This window comes from Lipophrys pholis, assembly GCF_963383615.2.
Source record: "Lipophrys pholis genome assembly, chromosome: 21".
NCBI classification, from domain to species: Eukaryota; Metazoa; Chordata; class Actinopteri; order Blenniiformes; family Blenniidae; genus Lipophrys; species Lipophrys pholis.
In genome coordinates, this window is record NC_137649.1 from 15,000,460 (window position 1) to 15,014,347 (window position 13,888).

Here is a 13,888-nt window from a genome sequence, read left to right on the forward strand (position 1 = left end):
GGTCTCACAGAGAAAGTAAACTTGGTCAAAGCAAATGAAGCACAAGCTCAAGTCATTGCTGCGTACGTGCACACAGCGGAATTTAAATTCGAGCAGCAACTACAGCCAGGATTTTTAGGCGTTTAAATGTATTTTTCATCAGGTCGTTTTCATGAAGTTGCACCTATTTTTCATATACATTTTCAGCATGTTCAGGATTTGTTGATATTTATTAAATGTATACATTTTCATAATAAACAAAGGAGGCTGTGGGAGATGTGGACGTGTTGTTATTTAGTTTCTTATGCTTTAATTTTACTTGTCTGGCCCGATAAAGAGCAATTTGAGCTGTAAGCCCCTCCCCTATTTATAATGACTTTTATAATCCTGCTTTAAAAGGAGATTAACTACTCGCAAATGAATTTTACTGATGTGTGTTGATATTGTCACAGAGATAATGATTCTTTTTGATGAACTTTTTCTATTTGTCATAAAGTGAATCAGGCTTTTACCTCAATACTAATATGCCAATATTACTATGACCTGTAATTTTAATAGAGATACTTTTATCAAACCTAATCCTCAACTAAGGATTGACTGAGTCATTCTTAAAGGATCAAATAACAGATAAATGTCTCTACTGAAAATCAGTGAATAAAAGAATATATTCACCCTGTCTATTTGACCTAGTTTACTGACGTTTTTTTTTTCATACTTGTATACCACTAAATATTACAAAGGTATGCAGTACATAATGCAAAAACAACGACAATGTCTAAAAACAGTATAACATGAAAAAATATTTAGACATGAACAAGTTCCAGAAAAGTTGGAACATTGAGTGAAATACAGAGATAGAAAATGTTATGTAAATATATGTATACATCATCAAGTTTTACAAATGGTATGTTTTGAAAATAATGTACTTAATAAGCTGAAGTTTAAAAAAACAAAAATTTTTCAGTTAATTTAGCCCTTTTAATCCACCACATTGTAGATATATTAGGTGGTGTAAATCACGATTACTCTGCGCCGTACCTGAATACCTCATGTCTCCAAACCACAAAGCCAGCCCCACTGTACACAATATGAACTAAAATCACTACACAGGTACTTTAACATGATCACGGAGTTCTTCTCTTTCACTTAAACTGGAGTTATCAAGCACCCATATGCACAGCTGTTAAAATCGTGTAAAAGTGTAGGAGTCACCGTGCTCCCCACCCACTCTCCCAGCAGCACCCTTGCCCTCTCTAATCCGCCCTCATCAATGTCCTGAATGCCTGTTGTCCCCCCGTGCACCGTACTACCTCCTCTCTTTCAGGGTCCCATGTTCCCCTTTGTCGAGCCATCTGGTTTTAGGGGTCGGGAGCTTTTTGTGGGGTGCATTGCATTCTCTCTGGCGTTCTCCATTCTGGAAAGTTAAAGCGTGCTCCGGCGGGGTCGCATCGCTAACTAGTTGACCCTTAATAGATTGAATTAATGCTACCGAGGACCGGTCGACGCAGGATCTCGTCCGTGCAGATCGCTCTTGCCTGAGCGTGTCAGAGGGTGTTTCTAAAGCCAGTGTGGGAGAGAATGAGGGTGTTAAGGCATAAAAAAAAAAGAAAAACCCTCTGACCTCTCCTCCTCATCACCTGAGCTGGAAGGGCAGAGGTTAATCTATCACTTCTGTCCGCCTGACTTCATATCTTTATTTAACCATTGACTTCTGATTAGTTAGGACCCCCCCCCCCTTTTTTTTCGCGCCACCTCATCCGCCACAATCCTGGAGTTTCCTCATCTTTAAATGAGAAATCAATTCAATCCAGTTCAAAGTTCTCAGTAGATCATCTTGGCCAACATGGATCCTCATTGAATATAAAGGCATCACCGGATGTTTTTTCCCACTTTATTTTGTTTACTAGTTTTTCATTCACACAGTCATTTGTAATTTCTTGTCCTTTTTAGCATCTCAGCGCATCTATTCAGTTGTTAAGGCTTCTCTTTTCTGTGTAGCCATGGCAAAGCTCAGCGTTCTGTAAAATACAGGGTTTTTAGGGCTTTTTTTTTTTTTTTTTTAATGGACACTGCCAGTATTGTAACTAAGACACTCTTTCTCGCTCACAAACTGTCCTCCCTCTCCACTCCACTTTTCATTGCACATCCTCTCTCTCCACCCCTCTATCCCCGGTCTTTATTCTATCACTACCCTGTTCTGCTCACTGGCTTTACTCGCCCAAGGTCAGGCCTCTGTATTTTGGTAGCAGAATAGTGACTTTATTTTTCCTCCGCTTGTTCGATTGCAGTTGCGCACAAAGCTGCCGAGGGGAGGGAAAAAAAAAAAACCCCAACATGACAACAACCCTGAGGCAACTTTGAGTATTCCTGGGTTTCCTGCCGTTTTTAACCCTTCTTTTGATCTGCTCTCCTTCTCCTTTTTGTGTCATTGTTAATAATTGCTATGTGCTGTGCAGTTGGTGATGAGAGTAAAAGAAATATATAAATAAAAACACAACGGCAGAGAAAGAAAAATTGAGGAATGAGAGGGACGTGGCCCTCCAGCGAAGACCTTGGTGGGAAGGACCGCGCGCGACTGAGACTGCGAGTTCAAATCAAATGGATTTTGATATTTGATGATTGTCATTGTCTTGCAGAGCATTTAATGACAGGGCAGTGCTGCTGAGAGTATGGATCAAGGGCGAAGCGCACGTCTTTCACATCGCTGTCTCTCTCTTCCAAACCTGCACAATTAATAGCGAAGAGATTGATTTTTCTCCTTTTGAACGTGACAGAATAAATTTTGCACCTGATTTTTAGTTCGTTTGTAATTGATTCGGTTATTTCGCCTTGTCCGCCGAACTGCAGGTTTCTTAGTATCGCTGTGCTCAAATATCACTGCTGCTTGATTGAAATAGGTTTTACGCACTGACATGATACTATACAGGCTGTGGGCCAAGACAGGCCTGCCAAGAAGATGTCCATACCAAGAGTAAACCCCACTGAGATGTTTTCATGTTGTCTTTTTGTTGCAGGTTTTTTGTTGTTGTTGCAAAAAAAAGAAGCTATTTTCTTTTAAAAGACATTACAAGTACATGAAGAGACAAACATGCGCATGTTTTGGAACAAAGATATTCAAGTATACGTACACTTGTTTTTATAGCATACTTGTTCCTTTTGGCGCACGCAGCAAAAGAAAACTTTTGGAGAGTATTAGCTGAGCCGCCTCGGATATATTTCATCTAAACATGACTATATATTTTTAGATATTTTTCAAACTGATGCCCAAAACTTATATACTCTTTTATTCTAGTGATATGTGGCATCCCTGCTTCTATTTGTTGTATAACTGTCATGTGGGAAAATGCACACGACAAGTGGTTCGTTATTTGAAATGTATTTGCTTGTTGGAGTCGTTTGCAGCATATAAAGTGGATTATGTCTTCATGTAGCCAAGCTTCTCTTGTTTAGTTTACATCACAATATTTTTAATGTGATTGCAGTGCTTCCCATCTGCCCCTCACTTTAGAAGGGTTACAGTGGTGACAGATAACAAATGTTGCAGATTTGATAAGAAATTCTATATTATTATCTTATAATTGATTACAATATATTTGTCTATAAAATAGACCTTTGCCGTGTTTCCACAGTCTTTCATGGTGTGTCAACTGCACGGCTTGTGCAGGTCCAACAACTCTCTGTCTCAACTCTTAACTACATTGATTAAACTTCATTTTTACAGAATTAAAACTCTTGTCCGTTACAAAGTGGAATACCGTCTACATCAAGAAGACTTCCCATCAAGATTACTTACTTGTTTTAGTTCAAAATACCTTTACATACCTAGGTTCTCATTTTGATTAATAAATATCAGAATACAATAACTTATATGGAAAAAATAAGGATCATTTAAATCAAAAGTCATAATCAATCATCAGATTGATCTTATAGTGCAGATTAAACATTTAATTATGTATTTTGAGGTAGTGCATATTCAAGCTTAGATACATCAAGATTCACTTGTTTTGAATATTTTAATGTTTTTGTGAATGTCTGTTTTTTATATATATGATTTGAAAATATTTTTATATTTCCTTTTCTGTTTTCTGTTGATTAACTGGATAAATATCGATTGATAAATGTATCTTCTGTGTTCAGCATTAACCTCTGCAGGGTGATGAGGGAATTGAGCTGATCTCAGCTTACTATGTGCAAAGACATTTTAAATCACAAAACATATTTTTGAACCGAGCTTCTTTTTTTGAAAAATAATGAGAAGTGAGAGCAGTGAAAGAAGCAGAGATTTCAGCTCTACAAAAGCATTCATGTGTCCGGCGAATGATCCAAATTGAAACCTACAAGTCTTGGGAGGGCATTGATCCTCTTCACATTTGTATGGCAACTCAATGGACACTCAAAGCAACATTTAGTCTCTGCAGTGTTGATACTTAAGGAAACAGTGCAATGCTGTTGCTATAGTAGCTTCCTGGTGTTTTTCAGGTATTTTCACCATTGCTCTCTAAACTTAAAGGGCAGGGGGGGACAGTCTGAAAAGAGTGTGCTGCGTCGATAGAGTGCACTTTGAGACATGCATTGGGTGTATATATTACATGAAGTGAAGATGGGGGTATTTTTGTTTGTAATTAGCCAACAGTAATAGTTTAATGTCTGTGAAGCTGCAGAATTAATTTTTTTTTCTCTTGAGGCGATGTGCTCTACAAGCACTGAGGTCATTTCTTATGTGCCTGCCTGTTGCACCCTCCATGCTCAGCCTCTGTTGGCCAGGTGCAGGTATCGCAGCCTACCCCTAGTTTCAGTTTGGTTCGGGTTTTGGACCGAGGAAGCTCCAGAGGGGTTGAGGGTGGGGGGTCCGGTGGGGTCCTGGATCACAAAAGGTGGGGCCTCCAGCTCAAAGGATGTTTCCCCAAGAGGAGCAGCCGAGGCAGGGGGAGGTTGTGAGAACGACCCTGCAGAACAATCCACGGCTGGCCCAAGGCAGTCACACTTTAAGGGAATAGATCATTAGGTGTAATTAGGGTGTTCACATTGTCACGTACCCCCCCAGACTGCCCAAGAATGAATAAAATCACCAGATACACCCCCGGCTTGCTCGCTCACACACACACTGCAGCTCCCCAGTTAGTGAAAACACTTTGATGTCATAAGAGTCGTCCAGAACTTGCCAGCATAAAGGCAGTGTTTTAAGCTTTCTCTCTTTTCTCCCCTGACTCTCTCTCTCTCTCTCACTCTATCCCTCTCTCTCTCTCTCTCGACCTCTCTATCCCTGCCCCCCTCCTACTTTTCTTCTGTCCCTCCACACAAGGCTGTAAGACACACATGGTTGAATGAGCGACAACCTTTCCCCTCCTCCCCTCTCCCCCTCCCTTCGTCTCTTTTTCAGCCTTCCCACCCTGCATTTCTTTGAGGCCCGGTCAATTCTCCAGGCCAAACAAAAAAAGCATCAAATGTTTTCTGCTGCTGGGTAATGAGGGAGTGGACCTCATCAGGACCCAATAGTCAGCTATCCTTGGCTTTTGTTGCAGCTCAATGGCACCGCGCTCTTTGAAAAACTCAAAAGCAACTTTTTGAGGAGTAAAGGATAGAGAAAGATATGTCGTGGAGGGAGCGGGCACAGAAGGGAGTAGAGGCGGAGGAAGGGGGGGGGGGGGGGGGGGGGGGGTAAAAAAGCCACTCTGTTTTTATGCTAAACGGCTGTCCAGAGAGAGCAGTGGACAGCTTGGACAATGACATGATTGGAGCTACATGTGTTAAGATGACTTTCTCTCTAAAGAGCCCCTGATTCTCATGTCTGTCATCTCTCACTCTGGCGTTGCTCCCCTCTTGTGTCTGAGTTTGTGAATGCGACCGTACGAGCGGTGGAACTCCTAATTTGCAGTTGTGCCGCTTTTGTGTGAGACTGCTTCACACTTCCAAAAGTTTTGAAACATGAGAAGGAAAAACCTGACATCGTGGAATACTTCATCAGAAAGGTGTCATGAATAACCGCTTTTCAAAGAACTTTAGTTGAATTAGTTAATGGTTACCAGCCCAAAGATATTCCGAATACACAATAGTGAAGAAAGTGAATCTTTGCTGGAACTGAAAGATATCTTACATTAATTCAATTTAGCTTGACTTTAACTTATGCGACAAATAAAATGCAGTTTCCAAGAAAATATTTTTTATCCAGTATTGAGAAATTGTGTATTTTTACTCACAGTGCGGTTAACTGGACTTGGTTTTCGGTCTCAGGTTGCCCGGTGAAGGACTGATGACCTGTCCATCTTGTAATCTGCGTGAGCCGGAAGTCAGCCGGGATTGGTTCAAGCACGCCATGAACCCAAATTTGATAAAGTAGTAAAGAAGCTGTGCGGTTAAATGAAACAACAGTCTATTTTAAAAAATAATTGATAAGTCCATTCACTTCCAAGTCACTCGGTGGTCACACCTGTTAGAACCCAGTTAATCTGTCATGACTGCTAGATTTGCAGATTAAACTGAAGGGACTTAGAATAAAGATCTGAAAGTTGCAAAGTAGACTGACAAGGACTGGAGAATGTGTGAGAGGAGTGTGGTGGAGGTGGCGGCGGCGTTGGGGGTGGGGGGGTCTGAAAGACCACAATGTGTAGGCGGATGAAATCTTGGAGGAGTGAGAACTTGACAATCCCCTCAAGATGGATAATCAAGTAATGACCCGCAAGGCCTCAGCTTCATCTGATTATAAATAACCAATGGAATCATCATCCCTGATTGTGTTTCCATTCCTCCTTCTTCTCCCCTCTCTTATTTGTACCTCACTCTTCCGTCAAGAAACGCACCGGCCGCCGTTACCGGAGGGAGGTAGCGACGGTTGGCGGAGGGTGGGAGCTGAAGATGGCAGGAGGAAAGACAAACTGAGCTTCTAATGATGTGGCGGCAATAGTGACAAGTTTTCTTTTTTTTTCCCTTTCTTTTTTTTTTTTTCCCTTCTTCTCCTTTTTTTAAGGGACTATTTACCCGTTGGTGGGGTCACAGTAGGTTGATGAAATGACACCTCCCTTTTGTGCGTGGGGGAGGGCGAGTTTGTCAGGTTGTTATTAAGCCTGATTCAGCCAATTGGCTCAGAGTGGGAACCCCGTTTGTGTGAGCGGACACGGAGATAAAAAGTTGACAGCGGAGAAGAATAGAGTATTTCCGTCCCCTTGCTTTGTGATGATTACTAATTATCCTGCAGCTTAAGGAGGCCAGTGGCAGAAATTCACTGATTTCATAATTTACTGGAGCTGTCGCTGGATACTCAGTCAGCCGGTGACGGCTTGGATGGGATGATATGCATTTCCTCTTTTTTCTTTGATAGAATAGTGGAGATGATGATTATAGTTTGTGCGGTACTCCCTGACATGAATCCTGTTGACGTTTTACACTATCTGCAAAAGTTTGAACTCGGCATCGTGGGTTCACCTCCGCAAAAAATACACTTGAATAGCTGCAGAACAATAGATCGGCTCAATAAACCGTGAAGAAGTGACATAAAATCTCAGACCTGCCAGAGGATAGAGAGACGCCTTCTGCCTTTTGCATAGCGCTGTCATTTAATTTGCTCATTCTTCTGCTGCTCTTTGTCCATTTTATTATATACGATGAGCAGAAAGCAGTGACACAGAACGTTTATATTTTGCCATTACAGCTGTCCAGAAGAGAAAGATAAATTATCTTTAATGTTGGCAGTATGGCAAGATATCACTGTAAGAATGCAGAATGTAGCAATAGAACAAAAAAATTCTTATCGCTCAGATTGGGTTTTTTTTTTTTAGCAATTGACAATATAAAATCAGATTATATTCTAATAACTAATGTTTTCCACAAATATATTTTTTTGTTAGTTTTTTTAGTATTTGTAACATTTCACACAATGAAACCTCGATTGAACCATTCATTCAGACATTTGTTAAACATTGGTCTTAATAAATTAAGCTTAATATATTCCAAATTCCAAACAAAATAACTGTTCATTGCAAGGAACCCTGATTTACTGTGTTCCCAGGTTCATGCTGCAGAACAGGCCTATCGGACATGAGGCCTGTTGGGCGAAAAGCCGACCACAACAGGATCCGTTCTGACACCACTGGGTGCTCTCAAAATGTATAAAACTAACAAGAAAATATTAAAGTCTTTCAATAAATGTTATGTGCTGTTTATAATCAATTATCAAGGAATCGCAGAGTTTTCAGTAAGACTACCAACCTGCTTGATATGTGTGGATATCTGTGAAAATTATTCCTCATTTGTCCACTGGGGGAGCATAACGCTTACCAAGAACTGAACTGGACAGCAGCGGTGTCACCTAATGACCTTGTCGAGCTGACAGTATGAGAGCGAGTTTGTGGAAACAGGCACACAATGAAAGCTGTGTATTTTCAGCATACCTGCATTTTATACATAGTAATAAGAAAACGGTCTCTTTGCATGCATTGGTTAACTGTTTACTCTAAGATTCCTGTAGGTGTTGATACGAGTATATAGTTATCTGTCTTTGTGTTTTTCCTATGATGGACTGGTGACCTGTCCTGGGTGTATCCTCCTGTAGTTGGCTTTGTGATGTATTCTGCAAATTTTGAACATTCGACAACAGTTTCTTTGGTGTGTCTGTGCATGTATAGGAATATTGCCACACTGTCTGCCTGGACTCAGGGATTGACTACAGACAGCTGGACCAGGCTGCAGCGGGGAACCTCTACTACCTGTAAGACATAATCAAACACACTATCATTGGTCACTTCTGTTTCCTCTGTTTACAGTCCAGCACAGCTCGAAGGTGGTGCAGACGTCCAGAAAAGATTCAACATTAACCTGCGTGTGCGTGTGTGTGTGTGTGCGTGTGTGTGCGTGTGTGTGTGAAACCCTCTCACAGGCATTGACCCACACACACACAAGCTCATGCTGGAAATGTTTGTGCACATCATGTAGTTTGATTTTATTAAAGCATAGAAAGAGAAGGCAAACAGACGGATAAATGGGGAGAAGCAGGCTGGGAGATTTATAAAGACCTGCATTACCTTGAGAGATCCATGAAAAGAATGAAAGAGGAATCAATAGAATATGAGAAAATGGCAGAGCTTTAAAAGCTAGTTTTCTATTTTCCTCATTACTAATACATTGTTACAGCGCACACACACACACACACCCACACACACAAGTGCTTTCGTCTTTTCACTGTATGTAAATAGAGCGCATCACACCCTTTTACCATGGGTAAAACACAAGCACACATACGCACGCACACACACTTCACAATCTCATTTTGTTGTGCATTCACAGGCTAATGCATGTGTGTAGAGTCTAACATCCTGTTTTTTACTGATGGAGTGAAAAGCTAAGTGCCCCCCTCCCATGCTCTCCTTGCTGCCACCGTTTGATGTCGCCACTTCAGCTTTATTAATTTCATATCCTATTATTTATACTGTTTCTGGTGTGTGTGTGTGTGTGTGTGTGTGTGTGTGTGTGTGTGTGTGTGTGTGTGTGTGTGTGTGTGTGTGTGTGTGTGTGTGTGTGTGTGTGTGTGTGTGTGTGTGTGTGTGTGTGTGTGTGTGTGTGTGTGTGTGTAGCTCAGGGCAGCCTGGTGCGGACTCCTTTATGGATGCGCTGTTTGAGGAGCTAACATCAAGACAAAGAAGTGGTAAGAAAGTTAAAAGAAAATATTGTTATATTGAGGGTCACATTCATTGTATTCACACAGATATTAGCAGTGAAATTTACAGTACAACACTTTTAGTATTCACTATATCGTCTGATGAAGTAATAAAAGAGAGCGTGTGGACGCCTAAGACCGCTGGTTCTCTAAAGTTTTTCAATAATTCAGTTCAGTTCAGTTTTATTTATACGGCACAGATTACAACGTAGGGATCTCATAGCACTTAACATTTAAATAAAACACCTGAGATAAAAATTAATTCCAGCACATGAATACCCTTGGCGATGGTAGAAAAACAGAGGAAAAACTCAATTTCAACTAAAAGAAATTCCATTAGAATTTTTTTTCTTTTTAATTGGATAACTTATGGAAAATGCTCATTTGGTGGGTTTAATACAAAAGTACAGTGAAGTATTGTGCCGTCAGTGTCTGATCTATTAAACAACAACCTTCTAACGTTTTATTCATTGACAATCCATCAAATGAAATTTTAAAAAAAACAAGCTTAATTTAGTGTGAGGAATACATCTAGTAATTGAGAAAAGTAAAGGGAATAAAGGGTAATATTTGGAGTTTCAGCTTTATGAGTTCATGTTTAATTCTCACTGTTGCTGTTTTGGTGCCGCTAGTTTATTTAAATTTCGGGACATTGAGCGTCGTGAAGGGTTTCTGTGCAACATGAAACATGCAGAGCACATGATCTGGTGTGGCAACCAGAGTGCAAAAAAATATAAATATGGAGTACTGTAAAAAAATTAAATAATAATAATAATTATTAGACACTATAAATGTTATTGTTAGATCCAAAACAATTTAGAAAACAGGATTTCCCTTACTTTAGCACTGATGATAATGTATGTTTTATATTGTTTGTGTCTCCATAGTCCCAGGTCCGCGGGTGCTCACTGTGCTGGGCAGAGATGTGACTCTGCAGAAGACGTGTGGCTCCGTCGCTGACTGTACCTTTCAGGAGTTATGTGGCAGAGTGAGTATTGTTTAAAGTTTCTTTTCATTTTAAGAAACGAATTTGTTTTTACAAGCTTATTTTGCAGGTAGAATATCTTATACACCACAGTAATTATTTTAGTCTCTCAATATAGACCGTAAAGTGTGACAACATGCAAGATAGGGGACGTAGTTGAAGCTTGTGGCAGTTTTAAGCTGTTTTTATTGAGCAAAATGTCACAATTATGCAAATACAGCAGAGGGTTAATTCTCTGGTTCATGGCTTGGCAGTAAATGTGGAGAGTGAGCCCCAGTCGACTCCTGATCTCATTCTGTCTTACATCCACGTATGAAAATCCACTCAATGGAAATGAAAAAGGCTTAAATTGAAAGCACTTCTCTATTTTAAATGCCCACCTCTATGCTCCATGTCTTCGCTCTCCTGTACACTTATTGTCGAAGCCTTTCACCTCCATCTTGGTCTCATTTTTTTTTTTTGCTCAATGTCAAAAAGCTCGTCTTTTGACAATTTAATGATTAGTTGAGCCCGCCGTACCTCAAACTTAGCGTTTGGCTCCCGTATTCTGCTGGGTTTTGTAAAGTCTGATCCCTGACGGACAGCAGTGAGCTTCAAGGTTCCCGCTGAAATATACTGCAGTGTGTCCTCATTAATCTGAGGGCTATAAAACTGAACGACAAAGAACCAACGGCCGGAAACTAAGACTGCAATCGGCATGAGTATTTTGCACAAGGTTCTCTCATCAATGTCAGTTTTTCCGGGTAAGTAGGTCGACTGCCAAACTCACAGTGGCTGCACGTGTACTCGTGCACTCGTGCAAATCTGGATGCGCTGCCGGCGTAGTTGTGGTCGGACTGCGTTTCGGCGCGTAACCACGTCACTTGTACCTCAGGACCTGGGTGCCAGCGATTACCTGGAGATGGCGCAGACCTTCGACACCGTATTCATCCGCCATGTCCCCCTGCTGACTCTGTCTTTAAAGGACCAGGCCCGACGCTTCACCACCCTCATAGACAACTTCTACGACAAAAAGGTAACGGACATCCAACACCTCTGCGACCCACATGTAAACCCAAAACGTAAACAGGCCGTTGATCCCCGACTCTGTCTCTTATTTGACGACATTCCCTCAAGATTTCTGAACTCCGTCGCATAGATTTGCCCCCATTCAGTTCCATTCAGGTCCCAGCAAGGACACGCTTTGACGTTGGGTGATGAGAAAAGGCTTTGTTTGGCTTTACACCCTGAAGAGCATCAGTAAGGTCAGACACAATGTGTGGTTGTGAGGAAAGGCTTTAATGTTGATATTCATTCCAAAGGCCACATGGAGTTGGGATGAATAAAGAGCCAGTGTCGACAAAAGTGGAGTAATGGTGAACTGCTTTCTCAGGGCAAATGATTTTATCAACCTTTACTATGTATGTTTTCATGTTTTCACAAATTCAAGCCTGAGGTAGAAACGGTAGGTTCTGTAAATTTAAAAAATATTGAGTTTTACAGAGTTTTTAGGGTGAGAAACAAAGAAAAACATTCCACTTGATTCTCGCCCATCGCCACAAGCTAACCTTTTCTTCTTGGTGTGAACTGTGTGGTTACTCCATGCTTCCTTCAGGCCACACCGACAACGTGAAGATGACTGGAGGAGGTTGAATCCCCTGATTATCTGCAGCTTTTTTATTCTGGATCGATTGTATCTGCAGCACGATCGATCTTGAGCTCAGTGAGCAGTAGATCAGAGGAGTGATTCCTGACCGGATACATGTGATGTTGTGACGACTGGATGGAAAGAGAAGCTGCACATCGAGGGTGAACGTCACTTTTTTAGAAGCCCTGAATGCAAGTGCGAGTCTTGAAAAGCTTTGCAGCCTGCTGTCTGAGGAGCTTGGAGATGTGATGGTGCTTTCAGGAGGTCGGCAGGGTGTCGTCACTCATCTTGGACAGAAAAAAAAAGATCTTCTTCACTTTTGCTCCCAGGTTGTCCACCCGGCCATACCCATACGGCTCTCTGGACTTTTTTCATTGCTACTCATGTGAAGCATGATTCTTTCCTCCTGGTCTGTGGCGTCGCCAGTGAGAGACGTAAAAACTTGCACGGATCTCAGACCCGGATTGGACACAGAAAGTTGGTCGGGCCAACTTGCAACAGCTTGAGAACCACTTCGAGGTGAGGATGATGGGTCCGACTCTCCCCCCAGGAGACCGCCGTCAGAGGCACTCTGATCCTGAGCCGCATCATGCTCATCACTATTTCACCTTGCCACTTAATGACCGATGTACCTGCCCGCTGATGTGCTAATGGCCTTTTTCCACATCTTGGCAACGATGCCGCAGACCAGCCCTGAGATTACCACACTATCTTCTGATTAATGGATTGATTGATTCGTCTCTTAAAGATCTTTGTGTGATTGGAGCCTTGCGGTAGGCTTTGGTGTCTGGTGTTCTGTTTGCTGCTGATGAGGGGATTTCACATCAATCAAAAGACAGCGTCATTCCTTGGTACAGTGTGTCAGGATATCACAACATTTTGTGCTTTCTCCCGGTGTGGATTCAGGTTCATTCTTCCCAGGACCTCACATTTGTGAATGTTCTGCTTTTTCAGTTTGATTGTCAGTGAAGCTTCGTTTTCTTGCTCTTGGAACTGAATATGCTAAATGTAATGGGATTAAAATAAAATTGCAAAATGAGTGCCAAAACCGTTTCTACATTTGCCTGTAGAAGGCGGCCATAATATTTCCATTTGAAAGAACTTTCATTGCTTACGGTTGTCTGCAGCCGTTACCGATATTATAATAAAAAATTATTATAATTTAGAATGTGTAGTTTGAAAAAAATGACATTTTCCATTTTTGTATTGAAAATAAGAGGAGCAGCACCTTGTTTGGATGAGTTTAAGTGCCTGTTACAGGATTGTATTAGTTTAAACGAACGGCTGGGTTATCATGTCTTCTTTTCTCACATTGTGACTGTTTACTGCACCTTCAACCCACTTAACCCATGAGTGTTAATAAATAGATTTCATATGAATTCTTTTTTTTTTTTTTTTCACAGCTTGTGTTTTTCATTAGTCGTCTGTAAATGTTATATTTTGGATTTTGAGCCATGTTAACCCCCCCCCCCCCTCGCCTCCTCGTCCCAGGTTAGAGTGGTGGTGCTGGCCGCGGCGCCATTGAACCGGCTGTTTCACCACACAGGAGGAGAAGACGAGCGAGACCGACAGCTGCTTGATGACCTGGGTCTCAGCCAGGTAAGAGCTCATCTATGTTATTCACCCAGTTGTATCAGACGGCTTGTTCTGC

General features: G+C 41.5%; 1 protein-coding gene across 2 annotated transcripts in view; it reads left to right on the top strand.

Moving 5' to 3' along the window:
* The window catches only part of afg1lb (AFG1 like ATPase b), a 31,434-nt gene that overhangs the window by 15,357 nt on the left and 2,189 nt on the right, over positions 1-13,888 (top strand). For both annotated transcript variants that reach the window (XM_080490054.1, XM_080490055.1), the window contains exons 8-12: positions 8,598-8,680; positions 9,543-9,613; positions 10,513-10,613; positions 11,485-11,625; positions 13,729-13,836. In XM_080490054.1, coding sequence (XP_080346180.1) covers positions 8,598-8,680; positions 9,543-9,613; positions 10,513-10,613; positions 11,485-11,625; positions 13,729-13,836 — 504 coding nt within the window. The remainder of the gene's footprint in view (positions 1-8,597; positions 8,681-9,542; positions 9,614-10,512; positions 10,614-11,484; positions 11,626-13,728; positions 13,837-13,888) is intronic.